The sequence below is a fragment of the Centruroides sculpturatus genome, unplaced genomic scaffold (assembly GCF_000671375.1).
Source record: "Centruroides sculpturatus isolate CEXI.00-Female unplaced genomic scaffold, Cexi_2.0 scaffold203, whole genome shotgun sequence".
In the NCBI taxonomy this organism is placed as follows: domain Eukaryota; kingdom Metazoa; phylum Arthropoda; class Arachnida; order Scorpiones; family Buthidae; genus Centruroides; species Centruroides sculpturatus.
Window position 1 is genome coordinate 5,880 of NW_019384324.1, and position 20,076 is coordinate 25,955.

General features: G+C 31.5%; 1 protein-coding gene across 2 annotated transcripts; it reads right to left on the reverse strand.

The window, feature by feature from the left end:
* Positions 1–923: 923 nt before the first annotated feature.
* Positions 924–19,211, reverse strand: LOC111626444. 2 transcript variants are annotated; one of them, XM_023369817.1, is made up of 4 exons: positions 18,811–19,211; positions 2,574–2,813; positions 1,343–1,494; positions 924–1,166 (listed from the first exon to the last, which is right to left on the reverse strand). In XM_023369817.1, exons 1-4 carry the CDS (start codon positions 18,890–18,892, stop codon positions 975–977), a joined length of 666 nt encoding a protein of 221 aa, XP_023225585.1. In that variant the 5' UTR covers positions 18,893–19,211; the 3' UTR covers positions 924–974. The 2 variants fall into 2 exon arrangements, with proteins under 2 accessions (XP_023225585.1, XP_023225593.1); XM_023369825.1 differs by lacking the exon at positions 18,811–19,211 and adding an exon at positions 10,252–10,468 and having other exon boundaries at positions 929–1,166.
* Positions 19,212–20,076: the final 865 nt, after the last annotated feature.

Sequence of the window (20,076 nt, forward strand, 5' to 3'; positions counted from 1 at the left end):
TAAAATGGTAGTGTTCTTTTTGCAAAACTTGTATTTATATATTTGTCATTGATAATATGCATAAAAAATATTTTAAATATAATACAGGAAATCCTCGTTAATTGGAACTTGGATAGTTCGAAATCCAGTTAGTTCGTAACAGTACTTTTGTCCCAGTCAGAGATATAGAGATTTACACGCTAAGGAATTCAGTTAGTTCGAAATATGGCTACTTCACAATTCAAAGTGAAAATTCTGTTGAACTATGCATACGTTAATTTGTTCGTTTAGATCGAAGTGCTTTCATGCTATAAAAAAACAACAGACCAAAAATGTCTCTAATCTAATCAATATGGCTTTGCTTTTAAGTAACACATTTTTGGGTGTCACCTTACATACGGATTACCCCTTTTTTCTCTTATTTCATAAAATTCAGGTGATTTTTGGGATTGCAAGATTGGGCTATGAGTAGTAGATTGAGGCATTTGTAGGACTCTAAGCTACTACTTTTAGACAACTTACTACTCTTTGGGCCATTTTACAAATAATTTGGATTACATTTCGAGAAATTCTGCTTTACTTTTTATAAAACCTATCTGGCAACCTGTGAGATTCTCACCGGACACATGATATTTACCTGAAGTTTATTTATATTATTGTTATTATTATTATTAATTATTAATTAACAAAAATATCATTCTGTATAAGTAGCAGTATTCCATTTACTTAATAAATTACATCAGTTCTGTGGCATTTGTCATATCGCACACAGATATGTAAATCTCAGATAATTTGAAATTTGAAGTCACAAATATTTTCTCCCCTGAATTTCAAATTAATGAGGATTTCCTGTAATTTCTTTTCTTTATAAACATAACAAAAATGACCAAAAAACTAAAGAACAGATTGTAGTTTTTCTTTGTTATTTTTGAAACCATAAATCCATTGTTTATTACAATTTAATAGTTTATCAATGTTCATATAATAATACTAAATTAATAAATAAAATAAGTTTTTATTACATACATAATGTGAGCAGATGACGTTAATTCTTTGGTCCCAATATAGCGTTCTTCCCATTTTCCCGAATACAACGGGTGATTAAATGAACCATACTTTCCTCTTAATGAATCTGGCAACTGATTGTTGTTTGTTGTAGCTAGAGAAAATGCAGACGAATCTATTCCCTTAAAAAAAAAAAAAAAACAACAATAATAATAATAAAGAATTATATTTATGACACAAGTTAATTGCAGATATAAAATTTATTGGCTTTTTAGTTTTATTTTTAAGGCAATATAATCAGTGATTAAAATACCATAAAATATTTTATATCTATTTAAAAAGACAATATGAAAATTACCTTTTTGCTTCCTCCATTATGGTACGGAAGTGAAGTGGAAGTGACAGAAGAAGAAGAGTTGTTAGAAAAAGTACCTTGCTGACTGTTTAAGTACATTTGAGGCATTACGGCAGTTTGATTTACAACGGAATTTGTCGAGAGAAGACCATTTTCTAAATGAGAATATTTATAAAAAATTTTAAACATTCTTAATTTGTCAAACTTTAAATTAAATTTATATTATCGGAAAAGAATTTTTATTCTTTTAAAATCATCTAATCAGCTCCATTTTTTAAAAATGAGACATTCATTTTAAACTACACAACAGTGGCCAAACTATGGTTTACGATCCACATGTGGTTCATCTAGGCCCTTATTGTGGCTCCTGCATACTTGTACAATTGTTTTTTATAAATTTGGTACATACTACTTACACATATGTAATATTTTTGTAAGTTTTCTGGCTATTAAGTAGCGTAATATACACAGGGATCATAAGTGTAACTCGCGACTTAACCTTGAACAGGTAAGCTTAAAGTACATTAATAATGTCAAAGGATTTAAATGATTGTTTACCCAGTCAGTCAAAGTATCAGTAAGGTAAAGTAGCAGTAATATTTACTGTAGAACAATGGTAACTATAGTATTTTAACTACATATATCATATAAGTAGATGATGCAGCTCTACTCTAGACGTTCCAATAGAGGATTAGACTCGTGTATTTCTGACAGACAGCGTATGGTTACTATCGTGACAAGGTTTGGCCACCCCTTGCTACATAAAATAATTAAGAAATTACTCAAAAGAATATTTTTACATTGATTTTATAAATCCTTTTTCTACAGATAATGCTTGTATTATAATTGAATTGGGATAAAATTAACTGTGAATGTATAATTTTCAAACATTTTATTATTAATTCTAGGAGAACGTCTCATTGTCGAGCAGCTAAGCAAGTAAACCAATGACATAGATCGTTTTATACAAAACAACCTACATCATTGACTTGCTTACTCGGCCACTCAACAAGGGAACACGTCCCAGGTTAAATAGACAAAAGCAGTACTTTTTTATTTAGAAAAATAATCTTAAATCTACCTAAAATATTGTAATAAGTATCAAAAAACAATTTAATTTAGTATTTTAAAAAGATCCTTCCGAATAAATGTTAAGAGTATTTGAAAATTAAATATTTGCACGATAAATATGTGTGAATATAGTCAATGTGTGCTGTCTATTGTATATTCTTACCCGTAGAAGGGGGTTCTCCTGCCTGTTTGGCTAATTTCCGAAGAGCTGCAGCAAAACTTGATGTCTGATGAGAATTGAGCATAGGATTATTGTACGGAGACATCACGGCGCTTGGCTGATGGGCAACTTGAAGCGGTGATATCGGAGCCATCGTCCGAGTGGAAGGTTTGTGAGAGTTGAACGACTGCATTGCTAGGGATGTTGACGGAGGTAATAATGATTTACATCCATGGGGGAATCCTGCAAAATAAAAACAAATTCTTTTAATACCCACGCATAATTTAATATTAAAAATTCTTTTGGAATATCTAGTGATAAAATTAATAAAATATTTGTATTTTAACATGAAAACAGCACTTGTAACAAACGACGTATGTTATCTCGTTCATAATTTTATTTTTACTTTGTATAAACATTATAAATTATGACTCTAAGTTTTATAAATCTAAATACAGAGGCCCTCGATTAATGGATTTCAGATTTAACAGACAATCTTTGTCCTAAAAGAAATATTTATTATAACCTTTTTTTTAATTTGCATATAGAACAAACTAAAAGATGAGTCAATGCATGTAAATTACTCAATGTATATATTTTATTCATATTTATACATTATAACAGCATTTTAATATATTCTGCAAATTGTAAATTTGTTATTAACAGCCTTTCGGTAACAGCAAATGCCAGTTCTCCTTAATTACTTTGTTAAATCAAGGTCCAGTAGTGCCGCAGACAAAAAGGGGGCACAAGCTATAAAAAAAAGAGCATGCAAGGAGCTTCAAACTCTACGATTCGATGTCAGATCGGCTTCCACTAAGTGGTTGTACTCGGGGCTAACTTGACCTCGAAAGCAAAGAATGGAGTTTTGATCAACATATGACGAAGTTGCATAGGTTGGTGGACAAATATCATTCACTATTTTCTTTTATATTTGCAGAATAGGCTAGATGTCACAAATTTTCTGTTATTTGGGACACCCTTAAGAATTAGGAAAAAGATAACCAAGACAAAAAGGAAGCATGTACCCTAATATATGGGCATCACTGCCCTATTGCATATGTATATGATAATTACAAAAACAAAACTGGATTTAGAAAAATCATTAGTTTTGCAAGTGAATATGCCAGGTATCCATTTTAAAACTCACCAACAGTACAGAATGCTTCCCTCGAGTGTCTCTAGTTTTAAACTATTCTGTAAAATCCATTTGTTCGGATATGTTGGTTCATACTCCAAGTTTCACACATGTACCCTTGAAAGGGCCACTGCTGCCACACAGTGTCAATTTGAAGCTCTGATGCTACGTGATCTGGATTGCTGGGGCCCGATTTCTTGGTCTGCCCAATCACACGATATTGTATCTTTGAACTTTTTCTTTTTGGATATATCAAGGATTGTGTGTATGCTACAAATGTGCCAGATGTAAGTGTTCTGCATACAAGAACCTTGAATGTCATTAAAAACATAACTCCTAATATGCTAATTATATTAGAATGCAGCATGCATCCTAATGGAGTTCCACATTGGGAGCTTATTCCCTAGTCATGTGAAAATGTCGTAACTAACTTTTTCAGATGCACTTTCTATTACCATAATCTACAATACTACACATGTATTTCTTGCCTTGAAATTAATCCACACAACTAGGGACATCAAGGAAACAACCTATATATTACCAAATTAAAAAATTTTAGCTTAATAATCCATTACCATAGATACATACAGTCTTATCATATATGTTAAATGTAACAAATTTTAACATTTAGTACACATTTAACAATACATTTCATTCCAAATTTGAACAAATCAATGAATATTATATTTGAAAATAAATACTGTAAAGTCTATTAAACTAATTACAGTCAGACAAAAACTCGATTGCCATTTTTTTTTATTTTTATTTAGTTTCTTAAACACAATTATAACTGCCTGACACAATCAATTGCCTCGGGGTCTAAATAATTACAAGGAACGCTCGACGCCGGAAATGCAGACCCATTCCGCCCGAGGCCAAGAAGTACTCATTCCGCCACGTCTAAAATACTTTTCGGCCAACGGCCGGCATGGGGTAAACAATATCCGACGACACCATCGAGCCGGTCGCCAAAAAATCAATGCAGCCAGATTTACCCCGAAAACTGCCGAGAAAGAAGTGTTACGGAATGAATAACAATTGCCAATTTATCAAGACAATGGCATATTTGTAAGCATCTCGCCGGGTCGAAGGAGACGCCCGGCTAAACAGAAAACAAATTCGGGATCCTCGATGCCTCGGCCCCTCTCCTCTCGGCACGGACGCAAAACCTCGGCGAGGGGTCCATCAGTCGGAGGAGGAATTCTCGTTATGTTCTTCCTATTAATTTTTCAGGGGCGGAAATACATCTCGATTGCCGGAAAGGCAAGTCAAGTCGCCCACCGTCCCGGAGTGGCTTTCTCTGTTTAGAGAGAGATGGGAAGAGAAGCAGCTGTTTATTGAATGCTGAAGGGAGAAAACCAATAACAGAGATTGGTAAAGGAGGAAAAAATAAAATGGCGGAGGGACAGCGCCCCCCCCGGCAGTCATCGTCAACTACTTGACCATCGGCGACAGGAAACATTTGCCGTGCCCTCCACGCTCCGTTGCTTCAGATAACTCTTACGATACTCCTCCTTATTTGTCGAATAATTCGTCTTCCTCTTTCCAATTCCAGCTTTTCGAATCGCTCGTTACCTGTTTCATTTTATTTTATTTTATTTGTTTTTGCTAACCGAGATTCGATCGTCTGTAAATTTCTGTCGTCTGCCTCGACTAGGGTCACGTGACGCTCCGTTATCGTCTGGTTTCCACATTTTTATTCAGAGGCGAATGGAGGTTTTATTTTTATAATACTTTTTCGTTGTTGGAGAATATAAGTATTTCTTTATATATAAATTAATTTCACAGTTGAGATTTAATTTTTCTAAGAGTTTTCTCGTCTGTCTCCATAAGGTCACGTGATATTCGGTCACATTGTTTTGGTTCATTTATTTATTATTTACTTTTTAATTTTTGGAAAAGCGCAAAAAATTTGAAAATTAGTGCAACGCTTTCTTATTTTTCGAGAAGATAAATATTTTAAAAATAAATTTAGTTTACAACATTTATTTTCCTTAATGTTTTTTCTGACTAGATGGAGTCACATGACATTCTACTTTAGTTTGGTTTTCCGGTTTTTTAAATTTTTAATTATTATTTTATGTAAAAAATTACCTTTGTAACACTTTTCGTTATTAAATAAATTTACTTTTTTAAATATTTATTTATGTTTTTTTAGATTTTCTTGTTAATTTTGCCGTAATATTTTGTTATCGTTTGCTTTTCACTTTGATTATTATTATTTTACATTTTTTGAACGAGGCGTAAAATATTATTTTTTAATAATTTTTCACTGCAGCAAAAGCTAAAGTATTATTTTTTTAAAAAAGAATAACTTTATCTCATAATAGAAATTTATTTGTCCGAGAATTTTGTCGTGTAACTCGGAAGAGTCACGTGATATCCGATTATTGTTTTGACTTTTTAATCTTTTGTTTTGGGTATAGCGTAACGGCTTTATTTTATAAAGATTTTTCAGTGTCACAAAATTAAAAAACTTTTTAAATAAATTTCTTTTTTTCGTTGACATTTGAATGTTGATTTTGTCACCTCGGCAGGGTCACGTAATAAAATTAAAGCAGAAAGCACGCGATAAACGACTACTTTAATTTCAGAACAAAGCTAAAGATTAATAATAAATAACTGTTATGAAGTAAAGAGTCGAAATAATTTTTGAATAAATTCATTTTTTTAAGTCAAGATTCATCACGTGCAGTTTTAGTCCCACTATACGGATCACGTGACGTTTGATTCGTCTCGATTGGTCACGTGACGTATCGTCTGATTTTTAACCGTCTTTTATTGCAAATTATTTTTTCGGGCGAAGTCTAAAGAAATTGTTTAATAATAAAACTCTTTCATTGTTACAGAGTCGAATTATTTTATAAGAAAAATAAACAAATTATAGAGGTCGTCGTTTAATTACAGGAAACCGCGATTTTTCTATCGTCTGCTTTGCTCTTCGGTCACGTGAATTGATAAATTTGTGGAAAAATTCCCCACTCCAAACGATTTATTTTTCCATGGCATCGTCGATAAATAATTTTTAAATTATAAATATCGATTACTTTTACGTAATGTAATATTTCTCCTAATCACACGATGCGAGCATTAATTCTCGGGTCACGTGACTGGGGTGAATTATGTGTACAAACATCATAATTTTTCGTAAAAGTTCCGAGATTTGCATACGATTCTTTTAAAAGGAAATATTTTAAATTAAATTTTTATCGATCTCCAAACAAAACAGATATTATTTGCCTGACGTGACTATTCGCTAGGGATATATTTGCTTTACGAGTCGACTGATCTAACAAAAACCGGAAAAGTGCAATAAAACCTTTTCCCTCCCCTCCTCTAATTTTATCTTTTAAAAAATATCAATGATATTTTAATACACATTAATATCAAAATATTCAAAGCATTACATTGTAAATTCCTGTTAATTTTTAACTAAAATATCCCTAAATTCCGCTAAAATCCCTAAATTTTTAACTAAACTATGCCTATAAAAATTATTTAAATCTGTAATTTTCCTACACACAGATACAATTTTTTTTATGCTAAATATTAAACCTGAAATTTCCCTAATAATTTCTATTAGTGAGACAAGTAAATATGAAATTTCCCCGAATATTTTTTAATCGTGCAATTTCTTAAAATTTAAATTTTTATTTTAATATAAAAATAATCTTTAAATTATATAATAAAACAGTCATTGATTATAAAAATAAAGTGAATTTCTTATTTTTCACGAATTATCAGGAAAACAGGGAAATTTCCTTAGCCATTTTATTTTATTTATTTTTTCCTAATTCCACAAAAATCAACAGAATTTTCCGGTTAAATTCAAAATTTTCAAATTATTACATTTTAAATAGCATTATTCCTTATAATATTATTAAGTTCTTGTTTTGAAAATAAATAAATAAATTTGAAATTTCCCTACTTGCAAAAAAATTAAAACTAAAATTTCCCTAAATATATATATATATTTTTAATATCCATCTTTAACTTAAAATTTAATATATTAATTTCATCATTAAAATAAATTAAATTATTAAAAAAAATCAGCATATCATTAACATAAATCTCAATTTATTTGTAGTAATAATTCTCGAATTATCGAAAAATTAGGGAAATTCCCTTGCCATCTTTATTCTAATTATATTTTAAAAAATCGATAAAATTCGAATTTATGTTAATAATTTGTAATAATGATTTTAAAAACTTAGTATTTTAAACTAAAATATCCGTAAATTCTCCATACAAATAAGAAATTTCCCTATTAAAGAAATAAAGTAAATAAATCTGAAATTTCCCTACTCGTGAGGGAAATTCCCAGAAATACATTTGAAATAATAGTATATAAACCATACATTTTCTTAAAGTTAAATTAAAATTAACTGAAAATAAGACTTCACTGTTTGTATTAACCGCGAATTATTTATTTAAACCTTGACGAGTTATCAAGGAATTAGGGAATTTTCTGGAAGATTTTATTATTTTTTTCCATGGGCTAGTGGCCGATTAATTCGCTCATAAAAAGGGGAGCTTTTCTTCGCTCAGGTAAACACGATGACGTAACGGAGGATGTATTTATAGCCTTTGTGTACATTGACACACAGAACAATGATCTAGTGTAGCTTCACTTCATAGTTTTTTTTTTTTCCTTGCAACAGTCGAATGATTACTCACACATCCCACGTGGTCGCCATTGAACGTTAGGGGGAAACGTCGTTCCACGTGTTAATGTTTACTTTAAAAGTTTCCTTAAATGTATAATACGTATATTTTAAAGCATAAAGAATCGATTATAATGTGTTATAGTCGAAGACGGTTGTTTTATTATTCGATAATAAAGAATTCAAGCTGAGTGAATGGCGTATACCAACGAAAGGACGTTGATATCGATCAATGGCGTGTTTAATTAAAGGTGTTTAATATTCAATAATAAAAAGATTAAAGTTAAATGGAGAACTTTATCCTTTATAAAAACCATCAGTTGTCGAGGAAGTCAGGTTTACTCGGGTTTATACGGAATAAAAAACGAGCTGATGAACACCGAAGCCGATAGCTATCGCGCCATTATAATTGATGTTTAACTATTATTAAAGACACGTTTCTTAGTGTTTTTGTTATAGGCTCAACAGGTTTAGCATCGTAGCAAGCGTGTGTACGATTTGAATTTAGATTTGTGGCCTTAAGCTATGGCAGGCCTTTCACCTTTATCCGAATTGTAATAAGTTAAGGCGTGAGGCCCTACGCTGTGTTCTCGCACGGCTGTATTGTTCAGGCTGTGTGAATCCAACTCTGCGCATGTATAAATGATAAATGTAAGCAGATTTGTTGTGGTTCTAAACTATAATAGTCCTTTCCCCTCTACCAAATAACGATACACGTAAAAATTCGAGGCCCTAAGTTCCTGCATGTTTAGATTGTGTGAAAATCCCTGACTATCAGGAATGCCTAGAGGGAGGTTAAAGGAGAAAAAAGTCTTACAACGGAAGGAAGTAGGGGCCTCTATACAATACTCTTTCATTTCTTTTACTTTAATATAATAACTTAATTTATTGCAGGGCATGTAATATGTATTTTGCCCCAGGCCCCTAAACTCTCCGGGCGCCCCTGCTGGACTGTATAAACTCAGACTGTACAGAAACGTGTGAAAAAAAAACATATATACAGTATATATATTAAAATATCTATCCAACGTTAATTAGTTTTACTTAATTTCTAAAATGGCGAAAATAAAATGTTAAAAACCTCAGTTAAACCCTATTTATAAGCCCCAATAATTTTCTGGGTAAACAACATTAAAGTTATTAAAGAGTCAATGGAACTTATTCATAAATATTTTTTTGAAAAATTTAACAAAATGTGCGGCCAGATTTTAACTTTAAAAAAGGATTGTATTGTTTCTATTTTTAACTATTTCCGCGATTACTAGACAAAGAATAAAAGGGGGGAAAATGAATAAAAATGAAGGAGGAACGATGAGAAAAATAAAATATGACGTTGAGCTACGTAAAGTTTTTGCGTTGTCAGTAGACCCACATACGACAGGTATACATACAGTACATTTGTAAGTTTTCGGGATTTGTTAACCCACACGAAACCTTTCAAAATTCAACTGCACAACTAATCTAACGTTTATGCATTCGTCAGAGAAGTCGGAAAGGCTATAAAAATTTATATAGCTTGAGTTAATGTTTAATCTGTGGACAGGGAATAAGGAAAAAACATCAGCATTTATAAACAATCGAAAAATAACGGATGAATCACTAAGTGATGATTAAGTAAGTAACGAAGCGAAAAGGAACAGGACTTATAATGAGAGAGAGGAAAAGTATGCTTTTTCCAGTAGAAATTGCTACGTCATACATTAATTTTTTGAAAATTTTTAGGATATTTTAAACACCGATAAGTGTTTTTTGCTGGTGTACTTCATAATAAATTCATTCGAAACATTAGAGTTTTGAAGTAGGTTCAATTGAAATAGAGCTCTTAAAGAGCATTTTCCCCATTTTTTCACAGTAAACCTCTTAACGTGATTAAACCCACCTTTTAACGTGATTCGGTAACATTTCTTCAGTGGGAAAGCATTCTTAAAAGTTCCAAATTATCCCTATACAGATGACACAGTTCCAATGAATGCTTCTTTCAACGATATCACTTCCTTAAACTGTTTTCTACAGTGAAGTAGAGTTGTGTTAGTGACTTAGGCTTTCGTTATCACCGCAAACAATGATAAATAAAGCATTGGCACCAATAGAATGACTCCTAGACTGACGTCATTAGATAAAATATTTCCTTCAATGATGTTATTTTGGAAGAATTGTCCCGAGGAGATAATATGGAACACGATTAAAATCATAGCTAAAGAATGATTTCTGCTCTAGTGATGCCACTAAAGATTAATTTTAGATCCCGTGTCACTTACGGGAGATTTCTGTAACGATATTTCGAAACAAAATGGCTTCACTAATTAAAAAAACGTTATTTCATGTACATTCTGCTCCAATTAAACTCATTATGCTATAAGAATGGTTTTACATTCACTAACAGGATCATTACATTCCATAATCATTGTTAGTACGAGTCATTGCACGGTAGAAATCAATATAATACAATCAATTCTGTAGTAGTAGTACTATAAATTCAGCAAACAATATTTAACATAGTCACATTTGCAGCTTAAGCATCAACAAATTCACAGGAAAAAACCAACTAGAGTTGCTTTTAGCATGACTACTCTTCACGCTATGCAAATATTTATACTGAGATTTAAAAGTATTGCATAATAGGAATGGCAGTCATACCAGAGAATTACAGCATGGCAGGAATACCACACATAACAAAGTATTATCGCTATTATACATAATAGAAACTAGGCAGTAGCATGTTTGGAAAAATAAACACTGAAATTTTAAGGGCTTTCAATTAGTCGCATGTAAATTAAGGTAATAAAAATAGAAATACTGTGAAATTTTTATGTATATTTTAACATTACAAGTAACAGTAGTGCCTAGTAATATCTAGCAGAAGTTAGAAGTGCTTAGTAATAAAGGCAAGTGCACTAATACTAAGAGCAGCAATATGTAGCCAATACTTATGTTAGTAGCAGTAGTTCCAGTAATATTTTTAAGGTGGCCTTCTATATATATATACAACCAACCTCCTTATTCTCTCTCCTACAGGCTAGTAACTACACAATAAATATAGAAGTGGATATAGTACTACTATTTTACTAGGTTATGCTGATACTAGATGCTCTTCTTCACTGCTGATTACTGCCAGTACAGTTAGATAACACTAAATATTGTTATATTTTATTCTATTAGATACTATCGTGGTATTTAATGATGCGCCGATGCTATTCCAGATACAGCAGCATCTGTACTAGCAATAAGTATGTTAAGTACTGTTAGATACTACTGCTTAGTTCTGCTACGAAGTACTGCTGTTACTCCCTGTACTGCATTTGGTGGATTAAGGCCTTTGGGGACCCTTGGCAGAGAAGATTGGTGTCCTCCATGAAATTTTACTAATTTCGAGGCCCCAAGACTCGGGGCTCCTAGTCGTGCCTAGTGAATAATACAGCACAATAATACGATGAACAAAGCAGAGTTTCAATATGGTAGATTTATAACATAATCTTAGCGATGCAAATTCTTATTCTCTGTTACATGAAAAATATAAATTTAGAAAAATTAAGATTCAAACTTTCTTAACCCAGAAAACAAAGCAAATTATTAAAAATAGACTCAGCAGGAGCATAAAATTATAGCATGCCAGCCTCAAAACGTTAAATATTTATGTTTAGAACGGTTTAACGATTGTCAAGTGAAGCAGGCGCCATTTTCTTTCCTTAAATAATTTAAATTTTTACAGATAATGCGCAGAAGTTAATTTACAGATAATCGTTCCACTTACGACATCATTACGTGGAACGAAAGCTAAAGCGCGATGGGGGAAGAAACGGAAAATAGGAAGGTCGATTCGTTCAATCGATAATGCCATTCTTCTTCCTTTTTTTTTTAAACGAATGTTCTAACGCTTCGTAATTTAAGAAAAATTATTTTCTTTACTTAAATCTTTCGTAAAAATTAAAGAAAAAAAGAAAATATACAAAATAAAAATAAATTGTGGCACGGATACAAATAGCATTATAAAGGTATCATGAAATGCTGAAAGGGAACAAACGGAAAAAAATTAAAAATAAAAAAAAGTTTTGTTTGTACATCGACGATCAATAATCCGGGATTACGTTAATACTAAATAAATCCTCTATAATCTCTTTCCTCTGATACATCAGACATTACATTTTGTTGTTAAAATGACGTAAAGACAGTTCTTAACCGCATTAAAATGCAATTACTGTATATTGAACAAAAAATTAAAAAAAATATCCTAAATATCAGCCGATTCTATTATCATAAGATTTTTAAAAATGCTTAAAATCATATTTGCCTTGTTTTTTTTTAGTTTCAAAAGAAACAAAATACAGTCGTAGCGTCAATTCCGATTTGAAAAATTTTAACGTTTCACGCCAAATCACGTTTTCTACGTCACTACCGATATTTTATAAAATTTAAATTTCGCGTGACGTCATGCTTTTTTAAAAATCGCGTGACGTCACTTCCGATTTCGGGAAAATGTAACATTTATTTAAAATAACGCGACGTCACTTTCGATTTAGATTTTTTTTTTTTCGATTCAAATTGAATTTTCACGAAAAATTTCAGTTTAATTTACAAATATAAATATAATTTAATATTTTATTTAATCTTTAATTATTTACGAAAATTACGGGTAAGGCCTTGAGGAAGGATAACAACTTAATGTTTTTTCAGAAAATGCAGACAAAGACGAAACAATAGGGATAATTGGGCACACCAGGCATCTAATATTATGAATAAACTAGTTTTTTCTACAAGGCCGTTTATAGAGGGAAGTTAAGATGGGGTTAGCGGCATAGGCGTCCGCAGAGAGAGGCAAACGGGGCACTTGCCCTCCCTGGGATCGAGTAAAAATGCCACAAATTATAATTGTAAAAGTGATTGAGATATATGTAACCTTACACCCGCGACCACGGGACGTTTTGTCTGTCTTTTTGTATTGATGCAATACTCTGTACTATAACCTACATGCAAAAAAAAAACCCAAAATTAAATAATTAAATAAAAGTTTATTGATGTGATTACTTGTCTCCAGGCTTTCCCCTCGCAAACAATTTTCTGCGGACGCCCATGGTTAGCAAACTCAGTTAATATATTTCATGTTTGAGCGCCATTAAACATCGTTATTGGTAGACAAACAATCCCAAAATAAATAATTGTGTTTGGTAATTTACCTCATTGTACGATAAAATTCTTTACGCAGCTAAAGCTTAATAAAGATCAGTTTGTTATAAACAATAGTGTATATATTTTTGCAGAAGATAGATTTTTTTAAAACTGTTTCTTCAGCAAGGACACAGAGAGGGGTGCAGAAGATAGATGTAAGGAGATAAGTCGTCTGAAAGAAGCCCGCAACTGCGAAAAAAGTATAATCTAGTGCAGTGTTTCCCAAACTTTTTGGACTATCAACCCTTTCAATGCATATATTTCTTATACTTTTTGGTTTGTTACAAAATGGATTTTTGTCGCCTGTCTTCCAACACCCCAAGGCCACCTTGAGTCGTCTATCATACCGGTAGCGCCCGCTTTTTGAGAATCAATGATCTAGTAGAATTAAAAAATATAATAAAGGAAAAAATTTGATATGAACGTTTATAATCAACCCGGTAATAACTTCGAATATCAGACGAACAGTCGAATTTTTATTGGGTTATTAAGGCTAAATAATTACAAACAGATAAGCGATTTGGCAGGAGGCAGGCCGCCAGGCTGCCCCCTCTTGTTAAGTACAGTACAGTATATGAATATTTTCCCGTAAATTGGACATCTTATTACTTAGGGCTGGGCGTTCGACTTTGCTGCTATTCCCCCTCTCTCTTTATATGTACACAGTATAGGTTACAGCAAAACCTGTTCAAAACGGAACCTTAATAAAACGGAAACCTTTCTAAACAGAAAAAAGTCTTCGAAACGCAAAAATTTTCTGTTTAAAAAAACCTGTTTAAAACGGAAACATGAAAAACCGGAATTCGGTACTCTACGAATCCGGTTAACACGGGTTTCACCGTATATAACCTATAAATTACCATTTCAATATAGATGAGGCTCTCAAGTATTTCTAATAAGCGGTATGTGGCTTCTATTGTAACCAGGTTTGGTTCAGCCCTGGTATATATAACGTATAATGCATCATAGTATAGTAATATAATATATAATATGTAATATAATACCTACAGTAGGAACGAAAAAAATTGTAAAATATATAACCTGTGTAAACCGGACTTGCACGCATCGACTATTTTTCCGGTTTGGCAGGTTTCCGTTTTAAACAGGTTTTACTGTAATTGTGTTTCCTTTGGGTTGTTAATAATCTTCCCTTGTAACAAGAGTAAACTCTATTACAATAGATTTGAATCTTTAATTATAAAAAAACTAGAACTAAAAATTATTGGTAGAGGCGCTGCATTCGTCACTTCCGTTATTTACAAAAGATTCGAAAAATATATTACGTTTGAGATGAATTATTTATTACTCTTACAATTTTTATGTTATTTTTTAAATGATAAAATAACATATAAATTATTAATGCGGCGTTTCTTGCGCTATTTTTTAAAGTTTATTATTAACGACGTCACCAATCTCGAGTTAGTACAAAAAAAAAAAAAATGATTTAAAATTTTAAAAACTTGCCACCTTCAGATCAAAATCTATCTGCGTAATTATTTTTCTTAATATATAATAAAAAAATATATAATCTTATACATAACATCGGCAACGTATCTATTGATTTTTTAATGTAATAATAATATTAATATACAATGACGTCATTAAATATGCATGCCGTCACTTCCGATTTTAAAATTAGATTTTTTTTTAATGACCTGTAAAATCGACAATTCTACATTAATAATATACTCTATAAATATTAAAGACTGAATAAATATTGAAACATTATTAAATGTCACATTATCGATTAATACAAATTAAAAATTGGTAAGAAGCAGACGATTCTTTCGCAGTGACGTCATTAGCAATTTCTATAATTACGACTTTACGTAAAACGTCGCCTCTACGTCATATCTGATTTGAACAAGAATTAAAAACATTAAAAAAAATTAAATTTTAAATATTTATCTCTTTTGTCGATAGGATTAATTTTTTATTTTAAAGTTCTTTAAAAAATACAATAAATCGTTGCAATATTGATTAAACGGTGACGTCACGGTATTCTAGTGACATCACGAACTAATTACTTTTATGATTTAAAGCTCGTAATTGCTGCATTAATTCGCATTAGTGCAATTTATTTTTAATAATGATAACTTATGTCAGATAATACGACGCCCCTGCTATTATTGTCTTCCTTGCAAATGTATTTTTACATGCAGTGAAGCATAACTGCGATGGATATTAGTTATAATTTTCCTGTTCTTTTTTATTTATTTTCTTATTTTTTGTTATTTTAATGCGTAGCAAACTGTATTCTACGTAAATGTTACGATTAATTCTATAGTATCGATGGGCTTTAAAAAAAATCACAATGGAAATTATTGAATGCGCAAAAGTGACAATTCCACTCGTAGATGGCGTACTTAGTGGTTACATGACGTGTCACACTCATCACGTCAAAACCGTTACTATGACAACGTCGAGCAGCAGGAAGTCCCATTTGTCAGTGATGGAGGGGGAGGGTAGGAAGGTTGGGAAGGGAATGAATTGATTACCGACAGACGGCAAGACTAGTTGACCCCTGAACATGACCTCTCTGTTGCTGACATGTTGGGTTTTCACAGATCGTTGCTGACAATAGTCATAGTTTTGTCAGTTGGCTAGAAACCACGCTTTTAATAGGTTAGCCTTATAAAGCAACCTTTTTCATTTCGGATGGAGATAATTCGTTTGACACGGCTAGAATAAACGTTAGAATAATTATTTTCTGGTGTTTAGTTATCGCAGTGTTGGCTAAAAAGACGATTTTTTAAAGTTAATTATTTGAATTTTAAAATCGTCCAATCAATTTATTCCCCATTCGTAAGTGCAGAAATTTGAAATTTAAATTACGTCATCGTTCCGTAAATGTCTAGTATATCAGATTTACTGTAAATATAATTTTATCTGAACGTATTTTATTAACAAATATTGCATCTTAATCGCTATCTCCGTTAAAGTCGTGTTTATTTATTTTCGTTTGTCCCGTTACATAATTTATTATACAAACATCTTCGGTCAACACACCTGTAGTTATAATGTTTAGTCTAAATAAAAAATTAAAAAAGAAATTTAAATTGTACATACACTTAACGAGCAATTTATAATATCGATTTCAATCGATAGTTACTACAATATTCAAATTTATGATATGATAAATATTTTCCACCAATCGATTCAATTCTTCTTCTTAAGTGCGTGACATCATTATTTTTAAATTTTTAAATTGGGTGACGTCACGCGTTTTAAATTCAAATGTATGTATTACAGAAATTACAGTATTTTTTTTCTTAAACATTTTTTACTTATAAAATTAATTATCGTTTATTTTATTTTTTTTAACGTTTAGAGTATATATTTAATGAACTATTTTTGAGTTTTATGAAGCGAATTATAATAAATTTAATGGATTTATAAGGTAAACAATACTAAACAACAATAGGAACTGTAGTGAAGTAATGTTTATAACGTGAATAGAAGTAATACCCGAAAGATATTTTAAAATATTAGAAATTATTTTATCGATTCTAAGCATTCTGTACTTAAAAATATATGAATGTATATATAAATATAATATTTTTCAACTGAAGGAAACTAATATACTTTAAAGAGGATCGTGTTACGGATATATATAATGTAAATGTGGCGGTTCCAAGGTACACTAAGCATACTTTGAAAAGATTAAAAAATGTTAAAGAAACAAAAGGTAATCTTTTACCTGTTTTAAGTAATTATTCCGCATAATAAACAGTCCATAACTGCGAACGGTGCACTGATTTACGCATAGAAATACGCCTATATTGAACAATATAAAGGGCATTCTACAATACATATTAACTCACTATTTGTCTCGTATTAGCTTTTGAAATATAACTGACAACAACGTCTCTTTTACGCCGACACTTAACCATACTCCTGCAGATCTTTATGGCATCCTTTCTACATCTCAATTCTTTCCCGCTTTCCCGTTAACCTATATGACACACTTTCTTGCGTTTCAATCTCTTCTCTAACCCTCTATAAATCTTTACAGCACTCAATTTTTTTTTATTTACATAACTTAATTAGGGTTCTATAAACCTTTAAAATCAACCTTTAACGTACCCCTATAAAAACACAGTTTGTGTTTTTTTTTCTTTAAAAAACATTGTAACCTCCCTTTCTGGCAGCTTCTTTAACCTTGTAATTTTTAAATTATTAGAGGAAATTTCTGCTCATTTCAGTTGCGTAACATCATCCTATAACGAGTTATTAATTTTTATAAATATTCTCTCCGTGTAATTTCGATTGTTACGCTTGATATAACACACTAATAGTGTTGAACTAGTAAAAAAAAAACATGTGATGTATACTTGGAGTGTGCGCTTGTACAAAAAAGAATACAGGGTATGCATTGCAAAAGCTATACTCTGATAAATGTTTGTAATATATTTACTTGTATACTCGCAAATTACTAGATGCATATATATATGGATGAGTGTATCGAACATTAAACATTATAGATACCTTCCACATACGTATTCGAAGTATTACAGCTCGTAAAAACCGTAACCGATACGCATTCTGGTCGTTAATGTTTCATAAATTATTTCAGCTATATATTGCCACTGTTACAGTACGCATAAACTGTTCCAAGTAGGTTTTCCTAGAATTACGATTAATAAAGGAACTTTCCAGATGTAGAATTTTATTTCGAGTAACACGTAGGCCTATAAAAACACATTAAAGAATTATACAATTTCAAAATACATATTATTTAAAAGCTAAAAAAAAATAATAAAATATATGATACTAGATTTAACCCTCATTAAACTAAAACTAGTTATTTAATGCAAACAAGCGGCGGAGGAAGGAAAAAAAAAGAAAAAAGAAATATTCTAGAGATCCATAAAAATCCTCCGATACAAATTTCAATTATTATGGTTAATAAAAATGCTCCCAGTCACGTACTTCGGTTATTATTGTTCATAAAACAACACTCACGCTAACATTTTCGAGCGATACGCTTCATAAAACTGTTCCAGATAGGCTCTTATTAGTAATATTACTTACCTAGCTTCCATAGTTAAGTGGTGATGCACTTATGAAAACATTGCAGGTATTATTACTGTATTACACATAGAGTAAATATTGCACCACACAGTTATATAGATCCTTCGATTTTTACACTACAAATCCCCCCTATTTGTTTACAAGCAGCACACAGAAAGAACACAGCACGAGAGCGTACACAATACAGGGATGTGAAATTAACATGATAATGTAAGAGAGGGGAAGAAAAAAAAAATCTTACCTGGGACGGGATAATAATCGGGAAGACCCAAGGGTCGAACGTAGATTCCGCCATTGGAACTATACAAGTTATTGAGAGCCATTTTTCAATATTTATTAACTGTCTTGCTTACATTCTTTATACGTCCGGCATCACAACACAAACGCGTAATAACGACGAATCAATGGAGGCAGTTACACCGACATGTGACGTTCCCCCACCTGTACGGATCTGTGTAGTAACGATTAGACGTGTGTCGTCGGAGCAGCTGACAGAATTCCCAGCCTTCCAACCGCAAGCTGCCTTCTGGTACACCATTAAATTCCCCCATCTGATTATGTGCTGTTGTCAAGACGACCGTGTTAACGTAGATTAGGGCCGCCGTGTTAGCGTGGTTTAGAGTACTACATCCGCTAGATATATATATGTATGTATATATATATGTGTGTGTACTATAAAAAAAAAACACATATATATTACTACTACAGGCGCGCCCTCTAAATGTCGTCCACCTCCGTCCGAATTAATTAATAATAATAATTTATTATTCTCCGAGCGATTTTTGTAGTTATTAGTTTCTTGGGTTTCGCCTTTCTCTTAGGGATTTTTTTAGGGATTAAAGGATAATTTACCGTGTGGCTTATCTTTGACGTTAATGAGCGCTTGTGCCGTTCTATCGGAAGGATAATCAATATATCGACGTCTGAATCAGATTTAGATTTTTCTTTTTTGGCTTTTGTCCTTTTTTATTTTTACTTGTTTTATACCTGGATTGTGCACTCTTTTATCTATTATTATTTTTTCTTTCTTTCTTTTCTCTCTCTCTTTCTCTTTACCTCAGCGTTTAATTTTTCTTGCTAGAATTAACATCGGCTGGAGTGCAGTTTGTTCTCGTTTAATTGGCATTTTCTTTTATGTATTAGATGGTCTCTCTCTTTTTTTTTTTTATATCGTTCATTATGTTGTTGACTCGGACCTTCTCGTCTTTTTCCATTGATAATTTTGCTCTTTTCCTTCTTAATTATATACAACTTTTTACGCATACAATTTAAATTTTTTTGTTTTTAATTATGAGGAAATTTTAAGCCCTATTTTATGCTTAAAATTATTCATTTATTCGTAATTTTTAATTAATTTTGATTATAAAAACCCTTCTGATTTATTTTAAAATTTTTCATTAATTTTTTATATTTTTCTTCTTTAATTAATTCCGGTTCAATTTTCGTTTATTTATTTATTTTGGGCCAATTTTAAGCATAAAATTGGACCAAACTTTCTGATTTCATT